Source organism: Carcharhinus amblyrhynchos, chromosome 2 (genome assembly GCF_965287045.1).
Source record: "Carcharhinus amblyrhynchos chromosome 2, sCarAmb.v2.hapA, whole genome shotgun sequence".
In the NCBI taxonomy this organism is placed as follows: Eukaryota; Metazoa; Chordata; class Chondrichthyes; order Carcharhiniformes; family Carcharhinidae; genus Carcharhinus; species Carcharhinus amblyrhynchos.
The window spans coordinates 133,833,419-133,854,191 of NC_137325.1; the positions used below are offsets into that span (position 1 = coordinate 133,833,419).

General features: G+C 45.4%; 1 protein-coding gene across 2 annotated transcripts in view; it reads right to left on the minus strand.

Annotated features, from left to right (window-relative positions):
* The window catches only part of dpp6a (dipeptidyl-peptidase 6a), a 961,250-nt gene that overhangs the window by 202,353 nt on the left and 738,124 nt on the right, over positions 1–20,773 (minus strand). For both annotated transcript variants that reach the window (XM_080217553.1, XM_080217561.1), the window contains exons 6-7: positions 13,038–13,090; positions 4,325–4,406 (exon numbers count right to left, since the gene is read on the minus strand). In XM_080217553.1, the coding sequence (XP_080073679.1) occupies positions 4,325–4,406; positions 13,038–13,090 (135 nt within the window). The remainder of the gene's footprint in view (positions 1–4,324; positions 4,407–13,037; positions 13,091–20,773) is intronic.

A 20,773-nucleotide genomic window follows, 5' to 3' on the forward strand; every position in this document is an offset into this window, starting at 1 on the left:
GTAGTTCTGCAACTAGATCGGCTGTCAAGAAAAGAATTTGTAACTTGTTTCACACTTCACACAATCTGATCGGGATCCAGCTACCACCGCACTGTCTTGGTGTACTATCTCTAGGTTGGAGGCTCCACACTCCCACTGCAACTCCCTAGCTACTTTCCCTGCAGCCCGGTTTAGTTCGAGAGGTCATCCTCCTCCTTCTGTACTTGGATAAAGTCAACCTTACTTGCAGCCCCCTCAGATCCCACGGCAGGATCTCCAGGTGAGAGTGAGAAATTGGGAAGCCACTTTCCTCGGTCTCCTCTCCATTCCTGTGATTGTCTGAAAACCCCGAGCGCTGGTGAACCAATTCCAATCCAGCTACATTCCCTTTAATTAGACTGGAAACACCTTTCTCTTTCCCGGATCTGGAGGTGATCGTACTCATCGTCTCTGATTGGTGGTGGAACACAGGCAATGTGTTGGAGTTTGAAACGATGCCCCGGAGTATTAGTTGACTCTCCGCATGACTAGCCCAGTGACATTAACACTACTGACACTTTGTGAGGTCCATTCGGCAATAAATGATGTTAACTGCAAGGGGAGTGGAAGAAAAGTATGAATGTTTCGCTGCAATTGTAGAGGGCGTTGGTGAGACTGGGGTACTACGTATAGTTCCAATCTCTTTATTTAAGGAAGGATATAAAAGCATTTGAAACAGATTGGAGAAGGTTCAAAGAACAAAGAACGAAGTACAGTACATCATGGGAACTGGCCCTTCTACCCTCCAATCCTGCACCAATCATGATGCCTGCCTAAACTAAAACTGTATGCACTTATGAAGTCCGTATCCTTCCACCCCCATCCTATTCATGTATCCATCTAGATGACCCTTAAATGCCGCTGTCTTACCTGCTCCCGAAACCTCCCTGGTCAGCGCGTTCCAGACATTCACCACCCTCTCTGTAAAAACCTTGCCTCGCACATCTCTTCTAAACTTTTCCCCACACACCTTAAACTGATGTCCCCGTGTACTTGACTTCTCCACCCTAGGAAAGAGTGTTTGACTATCCATTCAGTCCATGCCACTCACAGTCTTGTAAGAACCGTCCCTGGGACATGGGGTTACCTTCTGGGGAAAGGTTTGGACAGGCTGGGCCTGTATGCATTGGAGTTTGGATGAATGAGAGGTGATCGTATTGAAACATATAAGATGCCAAGGGAATTTGACCGAGTCAGTTAACCCTTGTGGGAGAGACTGGAATGGTTTATAAGTAAGGGGTATCCCAGTTAAGATGGTGATGAGGAGCAGGGCCATGAATCTTTGGAACTCTCTTGCCCAGAGAACAGTGGTGGCCTGGTCATTGAATATTGTTAAGGCAGAGGTAGATGGACACTTGACTAATAAGGGAGTTAAAGAGTATTGGGATATTTGGGAGTGTGGAGTTGGTGCCGTGATCAGATCATCTTATTGAATTGTAGAGCAGGCTCAAGAGGCTGTATGGCCCACTCCTACTCCCAAATCGTATGTTCACACCAACATTAACTTTACTCCGTTATTTTTTTAAAGTTTATTTATTAGTGTCACAAGTAGGCTTACATTAACACTGCAATGAAGTTACTGTGAAAATCCCCTCGTTGCCAAACTCCTGCACCTGTTTGGGTACACTGAGGGACAATTTAGCGTGTCCAATGCATCTAACTGGCACATCTTTCGGACTGAGAGGAAACCGGAGCACCCGGAGGAAACCCACGCAGGCACAGGGAGAATGTGCAGTCTCCGCACAGACAGTAACCCAAGCTGGGAATCGAACCCGGGTCCCTGTCACTGTGAAACAGAAGTACTGACCACTGTGCGCCCTGTAGTAGTTAAGTGAAACCAAGCTAAGATATTGTGATATTTAAAACTAAAACTAAGTTACTACTGGGCTTATTATGATTTCAATTCCGTCAATTAGTATTAGGTATTAGGGAATCACTCTATAATTACACAACCCAATTCTTCTGAAGGTGCAACCAGCAGTCTAAATGTTAAGGTAATTAATTTTAGTTTTAGTTTTCAAGTTGGAATCATTCTTTCGGTTGGATGCTCTACATCCTGCTGTTGATGGAGTTGGCTTGATCAATAATTGATATACTTCAGGCTGATTTATGTAAAGCATACCAACTGAGGAATCAGAATGAAACCTGAGACAGAACTGATGAATCCCAACCAAATCCTCGGCATTTTGCAAGCATATTCCTTGAATAAATGGCAGGACAACTAAAGGGTACTCGGGGTAACGAACCTAAAATAGGAAGTGGGGGGGAGAAATGAGGATTATTTATGTTAAAGAGTAGAAGCCTCAAGTATACGTTATTTAAGCATTTGAGGGCATAAACCAAGCTGTAGCAATGTGTTTGTTGTAATCCCAACTCAACAAGGAGATTCCAGGTCAGAACAAAAATGAACAATTATTGATCAAGCCAACTCCATTAACAATTTTAGATTGAATAATTTTACATGGAAGGTGGTGAATGTTTGGAATGGATCACCCAAAGCGGCAGCGCTGCAAATTAGAGTCAGAGAGGTTTACAGCATGGAAACGGGCCCTTCGGCCCAACTTGTCCAGGCCGCCTTTTTTTTTAAACCCCTAAGATAATCCCAATTGCCCGCATTTGGCCGATATCTCTCTACACCCATCCTACCATGTAATTATCTAAATGCTTTTTAAAAGACAAAATCATACCCGCCTCTACTACTACCTCTGGCAGTTTGTTTCAGGTACTCACCACCCTCAGTGTGAAAAAATTGTCCCTCTGGACACTTTTGTATCTCTCTCCTCTCATTAAGCCGATGCCCTCTAGTTTTAGACTTCCCTACCTTTGGGAAAAAGATATTGACTATCTAGCTGATCTGTTCCCCTCATTATTTTATAGACTTCTATAAAGTCACCCCTCAGCCTTCTATGCTCCAGTGAGAAAAGTCCCAGTCTATCCAGCCTCTCCTTATAACTCAATGAATCAAGTCCCAGTAGCATCCTAGTAAATTTTTTCTGCACTCTTTCTAGTTTAATAATATCCTTTCTATAATAAGGTGTCCAGTACTCCAAGTGTGACCTTACCAAAGTCTTGTACAACTTCAACAAGACGTCCCAACTCCTGTATTCAATGTTCTGACCAATGAAACCAAGCATGCTGAATGCCTTCTTCACCACTGCGTCCACCTCTGACTCCACTTTCAAAGAGCTATGAACATATACTCCAAGATCTTTTTGTTCTGTAACTCTCCCCAGTGCCCTACCGTTAACTGAGTAAGTCCTGCCCTGGTTCAAGCTACCAAAATGTATCACCTTGCGTTTATCTAAATTAAACTCCACCTGCCATTCGTCAGCTCACTGGCCCAATTGATCAAGATCCCGTTGCAATCTGAGATAACTTCCTTCACTGTCCGCTGGAAGTCTCTGCCCAAGTCACTGGTGGAGGCAGAGACCCTGAACTCTTTTAAAAAGTGGCTGGATCTGCACCTTAAGCTATCGACTGGGTATAAAAAGGCAGGATTAGAAAGGATACCTGGGTGTTCTTGGGCTGGCATGGACAAGATGGGCCAAATGGCCCCCTTCTGCACTGTAACTTTTCTACGGGTCTATGGTTCTAAATGGGGATGATGGAGTATGCGGGTTCAAAGAATGCTATTTTTAGTTAAAATAAATATTTGCATTGATGCTAATAATGTTGGCCTCCTGGGGTAGTCAAGCAAAGGGGTGGGATTCTCCGATCTTGCCTGTGCCCGCCTCGCTGCAAGTGGGAACGGAGAATTTGGTGTTCCAGCCAAAATTCCATTCATTTTCCGAATCCCAGCTCCGAGCGAAGCTGTCTTGTCTGTCTGTGGTACAACTGGAGACTAGAGTGTTGGAGGGAATGGCAGTGTAGCACAGAGCTGCCCATGGCTGATAACAGCAAAGCAATGTCCATACATAGGAACTGGGTCAAAGTCCATATACATCAGCAATTAATGAATGCTGGTGAATAGAAAAGCAGGCTGAGGGGGTATGATCTACATTTTCAATTAATAAAGAGACTATCACGCTTTGGACACCCTTTGCAAGCTACGAAACAATCGCGACACTTATTGTACCCTCGGCTGCAACCCGAATGCTCTTCTCTGAATGTCAAATTCAACATTACGAAGCAGGATATGAGGGAAATTTACACTCATAACACAATCAATGGTAAAACGCTGAAACCTTTCGATTTGCCTAGTCATTTTCATTTTTTAAACTTTATTAGAGGCCGAGGACTTGGTGGAACATTTGAAGGCTGTAATAAAACATGAGTATACGTAGGAATAAATAGAACAAATTCTCACCAGTTGTTGACCGAGGACACCCCAGCCTGCGTACAGCAGTTCTGCCTCCCGAACCTCGGGTGGATTCAAGGTTAGGTGCTCCCTGCATCAAGAAGGAAATAGGTCAGTAAGGTCAGATTTCTATCACTTAGAAAGTTCGGTGACAGGAACCATCCCCCTTGTCTTGTGACAGCAAACATCAGTCACAGGCCCCTAGAGATGGTTAAGAAATATTCATCAGCGAGCATTACAAAATCCTCTTACACTATGATTGGTAGTAAGAAGTCTCACAACACCAGGTTAAAGTCCAACAGGTTTATTTGGAATCACGAGCTTTCGGAGCGCTGCCCCTTCATCAGGTGAGTGGCGGCTATTCACAAATTTGGCATATATAGACAAAGACACAATTGCAAGATAATTAAGTGAAGAATGATTGGATATGAGTCGTTACAGGTAATCAAGTCTTTACAGGTACAAACAATGTGTGTATGATTGATGAATCCCATAGCAACAGAAAAAAGATTTGGATCAAAATTAAATTGTCTTTCATGCTTCTGGTTTCTCATGAGGAGCTGACTTGGCTACATCATCATAGAATCCCTACAGTGCAGAAGGAGGCCATTCAGCCCATCGAGCCTGCACTGACAACAATTCCATGCAGACTCTATTCCCACACATTTATCCCACTAGTCCCCCTGACATTAAGGAGCAATTTAGCATGACCAATTCACCAAATCTGCGCATCTTTGGGGCTTGGGAGGAAACTGGAACACCTGGATGAAACACAGACATGGGGAGAACGTGTAAACTCCACACTGACATTGAACTGAAGCCGGATTTGAACCCAGGTCACCAACACTATGAGGCAACAGTGCTGACCATGATCTTGAAAGAAATACAGTCACATCTTTGTTGTCCGTCACGTGCTCAGGGAATGGGTGGTGCTGGTTAACCGGAAGTGGCAGTTAACAGCGGGCGACCTGACTCCAGACTCTGGACAAGGTGTAGTTCGGTCTTTGAGGGGGAGAGGACAGAGAGTGCAGGGGGAATGAGGCAGGCAGCCAAGGGGCCCAGCATTGCAGGCTCCGCGTTAAAAACAACACGATTGAAGACTAAACTGACACAACCCACACCACAACCTACAGGCCAGCTTTTAACAGAGAGTGAGCTGTCAGTTGCATTGTTAGTTGCTCCGAGTGGTACATCATTGTTCCAGCATAGTAACCACAACTGACCCAACAGTTCAATAATTCCAATGTAAAACCTAAGAACAACTGCTGCAAATTTACAAACTACTAATCTTGTTTGTTTTTAAAGAATGCATTGTATGAGGAGAAATGGTCAGCTTTTTGAAAACAAATCTTGAGCTATCAGAAATCTGGTTGCCAGAGAATTCTGGTTGGTTGTGTGCAGGGTAGCACAAAGTTTACTGGTTTAAATTACAACAGTAGGATTTAGCATCTCTGAACAGGGAGTAAATGATATTGTGGAAGTTAGTCCCCAACAAATGCTGAACATGGAATCATAGAGTTCCTACATGCAGAAGGAGGCCATTCAGCCCATCGAACTTGCACTGACCACAATCCCACCCAAACCTCTTCCACCTAACCTCCCACAGATTTATCCTGCATAAGATGCAACTTAGCATGGTCAATCAACCTAACCCGTACACCTTTGGACTGTGGGAGGAAACTGGAGCACCTGGAGGAAACCCATGCAAACATGGGATGAATGTGCAAGCTCCTCAGAGTCACCCAGAACCCGGGTCCTTGGCACTGTGAGGCAGCAGTGCTAACCACCGTGCCACCCAATATTTACTAGATAATCTGCCATGGTTTTGTGGACGGGGTGCCCAAAACCAAAGGAAGCCTCAAGATGAGATGAGGTTGGAGGGCAAGGGTTAACTGTGCCAAGGAGTTGATTCAGTGCATCTTGTACATTATGCACCTTGTAGCCACAGTGCAGCATTGATAGAGAGGGTGGGGATTCAATCCAAAGGCAGGGGCATCGATTAGGCAAACTATACCCCGTTCGGGGTGCCACGCTCCTTGAGTCTTGCTGCAACTTCATCCATCCAGGCGGGGGACAAATATTTTGTCAGAGTCCAGAGCTCATTCGGGGAGAGAGGCTTTGGGAAGTAGGGAGATGTGCTAAATTGTTGATACTGTGGGTACATTAAGCTTTGGGTCAATGATAACACCTAAGATGTGAATGGTGGGAGAGTTGGTGATGGGGAGGCTGTTGAAGATCAAGCTGGGATAGCCAGTCTTTCTCTTATTTTAAATCCCCCTTCACCAATACCTATGTAAATTAATTTTACCCATCACTTGTCAACCCAAGTCTGGATATTATCCAGGTTCGGCAGTCGTCTGGCATAGATTGCTTCTTCATTATTCTGAGAAGGAAAGGAGAAGGCGGCCATTTGGCCCATCAAGCCTGCACTGATAACAATCCCTTCCAGACCCTATCCCAATATCCCCTCGCTAGTCCCCCTATATCAAGGGGCAATTTAGCCAGCTAATGCACCTAACCTGCGCATCCTTTGGACTGTGGGAGGAAGCCAGAGCACCCAGAACAAACCCACACTGACACCGGGAGAAGATGCAAACCGCACACAGACAGTAACTGGAGATCGGAATTGAACCTGGGTCCCCGGTGCTGTGAGGCAGCAGTGTTAACCACTGTGAAGCCATGCCATCCAGTGTAGGAAGTGTAAAAATAGAAATCCTTCTTTTTTATTCATTTTAAAACATTTGATCCTATTTAGAACTTTGCTATAAGTAATATCAAGGTTCATTAAGTTTAGCTCTAGAACCTCAGATGATAGTGATATCTCAAATAGACATTTCCAGGCCGTGATTCAAGTTTTTCCAGTTTAAAGTTTATTTATTACTGTCACAAGTAGGCTTACATTAAAAAAGCTACTGTGAGTCTCCTGGTCGCCACACTCCAGCACCTGTTTGGGTACACCGAGGGAGAATTTAACATGGCCAATGCTCCTAGTTCATAGATCATGCACATGTTCACTATTTTTACTTCATCTTCAGTAAACAGAAGCCTTGATTATGTATTTGGAGGTTGAAATCCCTTTACCAAAATCCCTTTCTTTACAAACTCGAACAGCAGTACACAGAGTGCTAGCAGTCAGCAGTCTATCTCCGGGGGTATCAGAGGAACTGACACTCCCAGTTAAATATGAGGCAAAGACTCCCTGATTGGCTATCAATTGGATCCTTAATCAGGGAGTTCATTCTCCGTTAGGCCAACCTCAATGGCCTGACTGAAATCATTACAGTATTGAAATGCCGGAATAGCTCATGGCCCCACAACATTATGGCTCAGGAGTCGGGAATGTTAGTAACTGAGCCAGGATAATGTGTAGCTGTAGTTTCATTGATAAGGAGGGTTAGTTACTTACTATTGGCGCTTGTTCACCCTCCAGTTTAGTACAATTTCTGGGTCGCTTGGTTTAATACCTCTTTGTCACCAGCAGGTGGCATGACATTCTCAATATTGACTTTCACTGAAACACAGCTAACTCTTTCAGCACTGAAATGTCAAACCCACATGAACATTGGACCAAGATCCTCCCCATCTCACCCCATCAACTGTTCCGGGTTTCAGTCCTTTGTGAATAAGCCCATGGCTAACTCATAGCATCATAGAGTTTATTTATTAGTGTCACAAGTCGGCTTACATTAACACCGCAATGAAGTCACTGTGAAAATCCCCTAGAGGCCACACTCCAGCACCTGTTCGGGTACACTGAGAGAGATTGGAGCATGGCCAATGTACCCAACCAGCATGTCTTTCAGACTGGGAGGAAACCAGAGGAAATAGAAAGATGTCAGAATAGAATAGAAAGAAAGGTTCCCTTCTCTACAATGCAGAAAGACATCATTCGGCTCATCGAGTCTGCACCAACTTGCTGACTGGGCATCCCACCCAGGCCCAATCCCCATAGCTCCATGTGTTTACCCCATTAATCCCCTAACCCACACATCCTGGGACACCAAGGGGCAATTTAGCAGGGCCAATCCACCTGCACGTCTTTCAGACTGTGAGAGGAAGCTGGAGCACCCGAAGGAAACCCATGCAGACATGGGGAGAATGTGCAAACTCCACACAAACAGTGACCCAAGCCAGGAATTGAACCCAAGTCCCTGGCTCTGTAAGGTAGTAGCACTAATCACTGTGCCACCGTGCTGCCCTGCACCTTTCTTGATATTTCCTCGAGCGACGTCCATCTCATGATGAATAGCAACCACAATTGCTTCTTCCGCTTCCCTTCCCAGCCTCCCGATCCAGCATGTCTACTCGGAGCCAACATCACTAACTTGTTTCTCAATCCGGCTCAGCGCACCCACCCAGCGCTGCTCCTTGTCACCAAGCCCAACCGTCATCTCTCCTGCTACTCTGATATCTTCACCTCCTTTGTGCATCCCACCTTCTCCTGCTTCTCTCAGCTCCCCTTCACAACCCTTGTTCTCGAACACATAAATCTTGAATTTCTCACTGAGATACCTTCCCTCCTTTCTGCTGCACATCTCCAGTGATTCAATCTCCTTCTCAACTCCATTTGCAACTTTTTTTTGTTCAATTGTGGGACATGGACATTGCTGGCTAGCCACCATTCATTGCCCATCCTTAACTTGATTTGATTTATTACTGTCACATATATTAACATACAGTGAGAAGTATTGTTTCATGTGCACTATACAGACAAAGCATACCATTCAAGGAGGAGAGGAAAGAGTGCAGAATGTAGTGTTTCAGTCATAGCTCGAGTGCAGAGAAAGATCAAGTTAATCCAAGGTAAGTCCATTCAAAAGTCTGACAGCAGCAGGGAAGAAGATGTTCTTGAGTTGGCTGGTACGTGACCTCAGACTTTTGCGTCTTTTTTCCAACAGAAGAAGATGGAAGAGAGAATGTCCAGAGTGCGTGGGGTCCTTAATTATGCTGGCTGCTTTGCCAAGCCAGTGGGAAGTGTAGACAGAGTCAATGGTTGGGAAGCTGGTTTACATGATCCCTCATTGCCCTTGAACTGAGTGATTTGCTCAGCCAATTCAGAGGACAGTTAAGAGTCAACCACACTGTTGTGGCTCTGGAGTCACATGTAGGCCAGACCAGGTAAGGACGGCAGATAGAGGTGGAGAGACTCTTCCCGCTCAAAAAAGACAGTAGGACTAGGGGGCACAGCCTCAAGATAAAAGGGGGGCGGTTTAGAACGGAGTTGAGGAGGAACTTCTTCACTCAAAGGGTGGTGAATCTCTGGAATTCTCTGCCCGTTGAAGTGGTGGAGGCTGCCTCGCTAAATATTTTTAAGACGCGGGTTGATGGGTTTTTGATAAGAGAGGGGATTAAGGGTTATGGGGAGAGGGCGGGAAAGTGGAACTGAGCAGCGACAGATCAGCCATGATCTTATTGAATGGCGGGGCAGGCTCGAAGGGCTAGATGGCCTACTCCTGCTCCTATTTCTTATGTTCTTCTTTCTTATGTTCTTATTTCCTTCCTTAAAGAACATTAGTTTTTTACAAAAAAATTGCCCCTTAGTGTCCAGGGATGCATAGGTTAGGGGGATTAGAGGATAAAATATGTGAGGATATGGGGGTAGGTCCTGGGTGGGATTGTGATCAGTGCAGACTTGATGGGCCGAAGGGCCTCTCCCTGCAGTGTAGGGTTCTATGATTCGAGTGAACCAGACGAGATTTTCCAACAATTGACAATGGTTTTAGGGTCATCAGCAGATTCTTAATTCCAGATTTTTTTAAATTGAATTCAAATTCCACTATCTGACATAGCAAGATTCGAATCCAGGTCCCCAGAACATGAACTAAGTTTCTGGATTAATAATCTGGCGATAATACCAGTAGGCTGTCGTCTCCACTAAACTCGGAATTCAATGCATCACCAAACCATTCTCTCAGTTATAAACTCCCCAACAATTCCCTTGACCTCATCATCCTCTCACTTTTCAATTACTGACTTCGCACCTTTTCTTTATATGCCTTACCACTCGCACCCAACTATTTCCACAGAACCCTATTTCCTTCTGCAGCTTTTAAGATTTATTCCCTGTTAACTTGCAACTGTAGTTCCAAAGCCTGAACTGCTGTGGTTCCATTTGCCTTCATACTTCGGCAGCTGTTGGTTTGTGCCATCAATCATAGAATCCCTACAGTACAGACAGAGGCCATTCAGCCCACTGAGTACGTACTGACTACAATCCCGCCCAGGCCCTATTCACACGGTCCCACGCATTTACATTGCTAATCCATCTGACATTAAGGTCAATTTAGCATGGCCCATCAACCTAGCCTGCACATCTTTGGACTGTAGGAGGAAACAGGAGCACCCGGAGGAAACCCACGCAGACATGGGGAGGATGTGCAAACTCCACACAGGCAGTGACCCGAGGCCCAAATTAGACCTGGGTGCTGTGAGGCAGCAGTGCTAACCACTGTGCTGCCCTCTCGCCTGCAACTTTAATATCCTTGCCCCCAGCAAGTCACTTACTGCCCTGCATAAAAGAACAAAGAACAAAGAACAACCCAGCACGGGAAACAGGCCCTTCGGCCCAACGAGCCCGCGCCGCCGCATCGCCCTACACCTATTCTACCCTGCATGTCTACGAATGGGACCCTACTCATCTCGACTGATTTCTGGTCTGGACCCCACTGCTTCCCTCTCAACTCCAAGGATTGCAGATGTGAGCGTATCTGGCACACAGCTGCTTTAGCCATCCAGCTCCACATGTGATGGGGATACATCAATATTATTAGCCCTTGCTCTCCTCTGTGAATGCTGCCCGTGAGCCCCAGATCACGCTGTGACAGCAAAGATGACCACTTTTCACTTCCCTGTTTTGAAGTAAAGTAAGGTTTATTTATGCGTCACAAGTAAGGCTTTCACAAACACTGCAAGTTACTGTGAAATTCCCCTAGTTGCCACAGTCAGGCGCCTGTTTGGGTCAACGCATCTAACCAGTATGTCTTTCAGACTCTGGGAGGAAACCAGAGCACCCAGAGGAAACCCGCATAGACATGGGGAGAATGTGCAAACTCCACACAGACAGTGATCCAAGCCAGGAATCAAACCAGGGTCCCTGATGCTGTGAGGCAGCAGTGCTAACCATTGTGCCACCGTGCCGTACTATTGGCAGTTTCCTTAAATTCCTCCCTTCACCCGAACCAAATATAGGCCAGAATTCTCCATACGCTCTGCCGGCGCTGCCAGTGAGAACGGAGAATGTGGCGCTCAGGCAAATCTCCATTCACTGCAGCGGGACTGGAGGATCTCAGCCAAGATCAGAGGATAGCAGCCCTAATAAACATGAGGAGCTCATGTCTTCTTTATCAGTAAGGTTGTTCTGCTCTCTCTGTTACGTTCTGCCCCTTCCCTTCCCACATCAGGCTTCACCTGCCCCAGCCACCACCCCACATTTCCCTCTGCTTGTTCTCCTTTGCACATCTTTGGTGTGTGGGAGGAAACCGGAGGAAACCCAGGCAGGATACAGAAAGAACAGGAAGAATTCCAGCACACGTAGGGGGGCGGGTGGGATCCTTGTCAATCCATCTAAAGACACATATAAGTTGCGGGTTGTGTCTACATGTCTCTTCAAGCCTAAGATTTAGTGTCTTTGTGACAAAGAAGCTATATGTCTTTAGAGATAATACAAGTTTGACTATTTAGCTGGTTGCATTCCAAATGAAGTACTTTTGAAATGTAGTCAATGTTGTGACATCGGAAATGCAGTAGCTAATTTACCAATAACAAGTTCCCAGAAACGTCAATGAAATCAATGACCACGATATTTATTTTAGCTGTTGGTTGAAGGAGAAGTTTTAGCTTATTGGGAGAACTCTCCTACCTTCTTTGAAGGGTACCGTGAGATCATTCACGTCTGCCCAAAAGGGCAGACAGAGCCTCAATTTAATATCACAGTTCTCAACACTGCACTGAAGTGTCAGCTGAAATAATACTGTTCAATCTCTGGAGTGAGACATGAACCCACAACCTTCTTTTATTAAGAGTGCGACCACAAAGCCACAGCTGACACTTAAAAGTCATCGGTTCAATCAGATTTTTGGAAATGGAGAATAAAAGGGATCTACAGCACACACACCATCACCCCAAAATATTTCCATTCGTCTCCAAACCCTAGCTCCCAAGAGATTTGTCTGCCTAAGGAGCCACCTTTCCCCTGAATATGTTTCACCGTAGTTTCAGAAATGAAATACCCTAAAAGCATGACTCATACAGCACCAAGGGCCCGGGTTCAATTCCTGGCTTGGGTCACTGTCTGCGTGATGTCTGCATGTCCTCCCCGTGTCTGCATGGGTTTCCTCCGGGTGCTCCAGTTTCCTCCCACAATCCGAAAGATGTGCTGGTATTGGCCATGCTAAATTCTCCCTCAGTGAACCTGAATAGGCACCGGAGTGTGGCGACTGGGGAATTTTCACAGTGACTTCATTGTAAGCCTACTTGTGACACTAACGAATAAACTTTAAACTTGATTTGGTGTATTGTTTTCAATCCTAACTTCTGCCTTGGTTGTGATATGATCCCTTATTACTGAAAGGGAGAGCTGTGTAACACCATCCTCACAATACTCATTCTCTGCCTGTCACTGAAACTGGCTCAGTACTAAAAATAGCACAGAGGTGAGCCCTGGACAGCATGCAATTCAGTTGTTTACATGAATGGAAATTTTCCAATCCAATGCGTTACTTACCAAGTGTGTAAGTTGCACAATGTGTAGTAAGCTGTGAAGGAGTGTCGATGTGTCTGAAAAATAAACAGACAGACACATTAATGCATCAATGTGCATTCATTAACAAAGTTCAGACCTCTTCATTCCATCCACTGAGTACAGTATAACAGAGTTAACACAGACAGCACAAGGGCACAGAATTAACAAGTCAAAGCTTTAGTGATCGGTGCCCATTTATTATGCAGTATATATTTCTCCCCACTGCAACCTCTTTTCAATCAAACATAGGAACATAAGAACTAGGAGCAGGAGTAGGCCATCTGGCCCCTCGAGCCTGCTCCACCATTCAATAAGGTTGTGGCTAATCTTTTTGTGGACTCAGCTCCACTTACCTGCCCGCTCACCATAACCTTTAATTCCTTCACTGTTCAAAAATTCCAACAAAATTTTTGGAATCAGACCAGAATATAATTTACTTTCTAGTGTGTCTTCTGAAGTTTTGGCTCAAAAGCTTTGGATTGTCAAGTGCAGCCTCAGGCTTCCATGATTGGTTTGCAGGTACAGCAGGTAATTAAGAAGGGAAATGGAATTTTCTCCTTCATTGCTAGAGGGATGGAGGTTAAAAACAGCGAGGTTATGCTGCAGCTGTATAAGGTGCTGGTGAGGCCACACCTGGAATACTGTGTACAGTTTTGGTCTCCTTACTTGAGAAAGGATACACTGGCACCAGAGGAGGTGCAGGGGAGATTCACTAGGTTGATTCCAGAGTTGAGAGGGTTGGCTTATGGAGAGACTGACTGGACTGGGGTTACACTCACTGGAATTCAGAAAAATGAGGGGAAATCTTATTGAAACATATAAGATAATGCAGGGGAATAGATAAGATAGAAGCGGGGAGGTTGTTTTCATTGGCAGATGAATCGAGAAATAAGGGGGAGCAGATTTAGGACTGAGTTGAGGAGGAACTTCTGCACACAAAGGATTATGAATCTGTGGAATTCCTGCCCAGTGAAGCAGTTGAAACTGGATCAGTACTAAAAATAGCACAGAGGTGAGCCCTGGACAGCGTGCAATTCAGTTGTTTACATGAATGGAAATTTTCCAATCCAATGCATTACTTACCAAGTGTGTAAGTTGCACAATGTGTAGTAAGCTGTGAAGGAGCTTGAATGTTTTTAAGGCAAGGATAGATACATTTTTGAACAGTAAAGGAATTAAGGGTTACAGTGAGCGGGTGAGTAAGTGGAGCTGAGTCCATGAGAAGATCAGCCATGATCTTATTGAATGGCAGAGCAGACTCGAGGGGCTTGATGGCCTACTCCTGCTCCTAATTCTTATGCTTGTATGTTCTTATGATCTAACCTGTGCCAGACGGAGCAATTTGAGTAGGCAAGGTTACATAACATAAATGGATAAGAAAGTCCATTGAGTCCATCCTGCCTCAGCACCCCAGAGTGCCTTCAGTACACTGCCTACCCGCTTCTTCAATGGTTGGCACACAGAAGGTCCATATTACACATTGATGCTTTTGTCTGAGTAACTTGCTGTTTGGTATATAACTCGATAAAATGGAGAAGACTGAGACATCTGAGAGAAGCCTGTATGATTACGAAGGGGTTTGATAAGTTAAATATAGGGATTACATTTCCACTTGGGGGGGGAGATGAGTTTGTCACTAATAAATTCAATGAAGTTTATTTATTAGTCTCACAAGTGGACTTACATTAACACTGCAATGAAGTTACCCAGTCCTTGATGCTATGAGGCAGCAGTGCCACCATGCCACCACATCATGTGTGGCTGATCAGGAGACTCTCCCGCCTACCAAATATGGGAAAGATTTACAGGTTGATAGTCAATCTATGGCCACATTATGTACACACCTTGCTTTTTCATCAGGTGCTGGAGTCACAGAGCTTTTACATCACAGAAAGAGACCCTTCAGCCCATTGTGTCTGCTCTGGCCACCAAACCTATCTATTCTAATCCCATTTTCCAACACTTGGTCCACGGCCTTGCATGTGCTCATCTAAATGCTTCTTAAATGTTGTGAGGGTTCTTCCCTCCACCACTCTTTCAGGCAGATAGTTCCAGATTCCCACTAACCTCTGGGTGAAAAGCTTTTCCCTATAAATCTCCTGCCCCTGACCTTAAATCTATGTCTCCTGGTTACTGATGCCTCGACTAAGGGAAAATATCCCTTCCTATCTATCTTATCTATGTTCCTCATTATATTGTATACCTCAATCAGGCTCCCTTTTAGCCTTCTCTGCTCTAAGGAGAACAACCCCAGCTTCTCTTCATAGCTCCAGCCCAGGCAACATTTGAATCCCCTCTGAACCCTTTCTAGTGCAATCATATCCTTCCTATAGTGTGGAGACCAGAAGTACTAATTCGGAAGGAGGTTGTATGTCTATGGGGTATTGCTTTAAATTGGAACATCAGAGATAGCTTGTTGTTAAGATATATACAGTGTCATGTTTAAGTTTTAAGACTGGAAAATGTTATGCTAATTCTTTTTGTTGTATTCTAACTATGTTCTTAAAAAACGTTCTTTGATAAAAGCTTCTTAGTGAGTCACTTAAATTACATCTAGAGTGAAATACCTTAGGTTCACCCTTATGCCAAAATCAAATGTAAAATTTACGATCTAGGCTAACCTCACAAAACACCTTGGAGTTTATGGCGTGAGTCTTAACAGTGGTTTCATGGTCATCATTACTGAATTTACCTTGTGTTGTATATGTGGTGTCTGTCTCTTTAAGATAGTACAGCATAAAAGGGCAACCTGACTTGAGGGACAAATGGAACCGAGAGTGAGTGATCACACCAGAGAGAGGGAGTTTTCCCCGAGGGAGTTTTACTTTTAGAATCATGTAGTAAGTATGTAAGAACTGGGACTCTGCCCTAGGCAGCATCATGCTGCAAAACTCCCCTATGCCATAATCCCTCCATATCTATTATAATCTTCCTTGCTCCTAACAGAGTCTAATGGGCATGGTGGTGCAGTGGTTAGGACTGCTGCCTCATAGCGCCAAGATCGCAGGTTCAATTCCAGTCTCAGGTCACGGTCTGTAGGAGTCTGCACATTCTCCCCATGTTCTGCATGGGTTTTCTTCGGGTCCTCCCGTTTCTTCCCACACTCCAAATACGTGCAGGTTAGGTTGATTGCTAAATTGACCCGAGTGTCGGGAGCGGGGGTTAGCAGGGTAAATATGACGGGCTGCAGCCTGGGTGGGATTGAGGTCAGTGCAGGCTCGATGGGCCAAATGGCCTCCTTCTGCACTGTAGGGATCTATGAAATCTATCGACAACGCCTTAACAGCTACAACACGACTTCTGGTGCCCCAGATTTTAATTAATTGAATTTCCACCAGCCGCCATGGTGGGATTTGTATCATGATGTGGGTATGCTGGCGTTGGACTGGCGTAAACACAGTAAAAAGTCTGACAACATCAGGTTTTAGTAGGTTGGACTAAAACCTGGTGTTGTCAGACTTTTTACGGGATTTGTATCCCCAGAGCACTGGAGTGGGCCGTTGGATGACCCGTCCAGTCATAAGAACATAAGAAATAGGAGCAGGAGTAGGCCATCTAGCCCTTCGAGCCTGCCCCGCCATTCAATAAGATCATGGCTGATCTGTCGCTGCTCAGTTCCACTTTCCCGCCCTCTCCCCATAACCCTTAATCCCCTCTCTTATTAAGAAACCATCAACCCGCTTCTTAAAAATATTTAGCGAGGCAGCCTCCACCACTTCAACGGGCAGAGAATTCCAGAGATTCACCACCCTTTGAGTGAAGAAGTTCCTCCTCAACTCCGTTCTAAACCGCCTCCCCTTTATCTTGAGGCTGTGCCCCCTAGTCCTACTGTCTTTTTTGAGCGGGAAGAGTCTCTCCACCTCTATCCTATCCATCCCATTCATCATCTTATACGTCTCAATGAGATCTCCCCTCATTCTTCTAAACTCTAACGAGTACAAGCCTAGTTTATTCAGCCTCTCCTCATAGCTCAACCCCCTCAACTCCGGTATCAGCCTAGTAAACCTCCTCTGCACTCCCTCCAAGGCCAAAATATCCTTGCGCAGGTGCGGCGCCCAAAACTGCACACAGTACTCCAGCTGCGGCCTCACCAATGCCCTATACAGCTGCAGCAAGACCTCCCTACTTTTATATTCAATCCCCTTCGCTATGAAGGCCAGCATCCCATTCGCCTTCCTGACCACCTGCAAGCTGGGTTTTTGCGACTCATGCACAAGGACCCCGAGGTCCCTCTGCACCGTTGCCTGCAGTCACATGACCGTGATGCCACCATCTTCCCACAAATAATGTGCGGTTGAAGTCAACCTACATCACTGTCGGTTTCATTAGATTCTTCAGGAGGAAGGGAAGACCCTTCCTTCCTCTCCATCCCAAATGTGCCATGTGGTAAATTATTCAAAACTACCATTCACGAAAAGAGAAATGAACCATCTGGAGCTCCTTATGTTACAGCCCATAGAATCAGTAAACACAGCAATCAGGATGCCACCATCTACTGAGGTCTGTTGGCAGAAACATACCACGTCATTCTGCAAACATGTGGCACACAAGACTGGCAAGTGCCTAAAGATGTCACCCCGGGTTCCGCAGTGCTGCAATTAATGGTTGATTTGAGAATAGCTTGTATTCAACACTGCGGTCACGTCAACACTGGATGTGAATTCCAGCCGGTCTCACTGCAAATTAATGCAGGCTTTTAGGAATTGCTGTTTGAAATTAGAAGCGATTTTGCAAGGCTATGGGGAAAAGTCAGGGGAATAGCACTAAGTTGTAACGTTAGACAGCTGGTACAGGCACCATGGGGCAAATGGCCTCCTTCAGCATCATAACAATCCTGTCATTCTGTGAAAAGGAACTGGGAGGATAAAAAAAGGAATAAAATTTATCAGCGGTTGCTCATTTATGAGTGGCACCATTGCTGTAGCTCGGTAGTACAGTCTATTTTGTTAGTGTCATGAGTAGGCTTACATTAACACAGCGATGAAGGTACTGTGAAAATCCCCGAGTCACCTCCCTCCAGCGCCTGTTCGGTTGCACTGAGGGAGGATTTAGCACCTAACCAGCACATCTTTCGGACTGTGGGAGGAAACCGGAACACCCGGAGGAAACCCACACAGAACGTGGAGAGAACGGGCAGGCTGTGCACAGACAGTGACCCAAACCAGGAATTGAACCTGGGCCCCTGGCGCTGTGAGGCAGCAGTGCTAACCACTGTGTCACCCCATTAGACACAGTAGGGACAGTGTTGTGTCAAAAGGTCACCTATTCTATTCTATCCTATAATGAAATGTTAACTGGGATTTTTTTGCCACGGACGCTGCCTGATCTCCTGTGTACTCACAGTGTTTTCGACTTTAGTTCAGATTTCCACCATTTGCAGCGTTTCGATTTTGTAAAGGGTTTGACAGAATAGACACAAACTAACTTCTTTCTGTGAGCCCAGAACAAGAGAACATGAGTGTAAAATGAGAACTAATCCTTTCAGGTAACACTAGCTCATGCATGTTGGGGAGCAGAAATCTGCAACCCCACCTCAAAATCCGGTTGAGGATAGACCAATAGAAAAACTCTAAATCAAAACAGATTGACGCACAAGGATATTAAGAATGGATTGGGGAAGGCGATGGTGTAGTGGTATTATCGCCAGATTATTAATCCAGAAACTCAGCTAACGTTCTCGGGTCCCAGGTTCGAATCCCACAATGTAGAGATGCCGGCGTTGGACTGGGGTAAACACAGTAAAAAGTCTCACAACACCAGGTTAAAGTCCAACAGGTTTATTTGATAGTAATCCCACAAGCTTTCGGAAATGATGTTCCTTCGTCAGGTGTGTGGAAGGTTCTGAAGGTGTTGTGAGGCTTCTTACTTCGAATCCCGCCACAGCAGAGGTGGAATTTGAATTCAATAAAAAATCATCTGGAATTAAGAATCTACTGATGACCATGAAACTATTGTCGATTGTGGGAAAATCCATCTGGTTCACTAATGTTCTTTCGGGAAGGAAATCTGCCATCCTTAACTGGGTCTGGCCTCCATGTCACTCCAACGTAACAACAATGTGGTTGACTTTCAACTGCCCTCAGGAAACTAGGGAAGGGCAATGAATGCTGGCCAGCCAGCCACGCCCATGTCCCATGAGTGAATAAAAAAGTTATAGAACCAAAGTGGCTAAACTAAGTTAAAATACAGATGGGTGATAATCTACTAAATGGTGGGAAAACTCAAGGAGCTGAATGGCCTACACCTACTCCTAAATTCCAGACTACCTTAGAGTGAGAACTTGCACCAAAAGCCAGTTCATGATGTTTTAATCATAGAATTCCTACAGTGCAAAAGGAGACCATGCGGCCCATTAAGCCTGCGCCAACAACAATCCCACTCAGGCTCCATCTCGTAACCCTGCATATTTACGCTGCTAATCCTCCTGACACGAAGGGACAATTTAGCATGGCCAATCCACCTAACCCGCACATCTTTTGGACTGTGGGAGGGAAACTGGACTACCCGGAGGAAACCCACGCAGATACGGGGAGAATGTGCAAACTCCACACAGGCAGTCACCCAAGGCTGGAATTGGACCTGGGTCCCTGGCGCTATGAGGCAGCAGTGCCAACCACTGTGTCACCTTGCTGCCCCAGATAATGCCTTTTAGGGGAACTTTATTTTTTGCCTCTTGCAATAGCAAGTCAATAAAAGTTGGGAGTTGACTGAGTTACTACAAACACTGTGGTGCCCACAGTAAAGTTACAGGCAGCACGGTGGCACAGTGGTTAGCACTGCTGCCTCACAGCACCAGGGACCTGAATGATTCCAGCCTTGGGTCAGTCTGTGTGGAATTTGCATGTTAGAACCATAGAAAATTACAGCTCAGAAACAGGCCTTTTGGCCCTTCTTGTCTGTGCCAAACCATTTTTTGCCTAGTCCCACTGACCTGCACTTGGACCATATCCCTCCACACCCCTCTCATTCATGAACTCGTCCAAGCTTTTCTTAAATGTTAAAAGTGATCCCGCATTTACCACTTTATCCGGCAGCTCATTCCACACTCCCACCACTCTCTGCGTGAGGAATTCCCCCAAATATTCCCTTTCTCCTTTCACCCTTAACCCATGTCCTCTAGTTTTATTCTCCCCTAGCCTCAGTGGAAAAAGCCTGCTTGCATTCACTCTATCTATACCCATCATCATTTTATACACCTCTATCAAATCTCCCCTCATTCTTCTACGCTCCAGGGAATAAAGTCCTAACCTATTTAATCTCTCTCTTTAACTCAGCTTCTCAAGTCCCAGCAACTTCCTCGTGAACCTTCTCTGCACTCTTTCAACCTTGTTTACATCCTTCCTGTAACTAGGTGACCAAAACTGTCCACAATACTCTAAATTCGGCCTCACCAATGCCTTATATGACCTTACCATAACACTCCAATCTATAAATAATGCTCTTTCCGTGTCTGTGTGCATTTCCTTCGGGTGCTCCGGTTTCCTCCCACAGTCCAAAGATGTGCGGGTTTGGTGAATTGACCATGCTAAATTGACCCGAAGCAGCAGCGGGACTAGCTGGAATAAGTGCATTGGGTTATGGCGTTAGTGCCTGGGTGGGATTGCGGTCGGTGCAGACTTGATGGGCCGAATGGCCTCCTTCTGCAGTGTCGGATTCTATAATTCTACTTACAGGCAATGTGCTGTGGGAATTTTTCTGGATGTACTCGTATGCTGAAG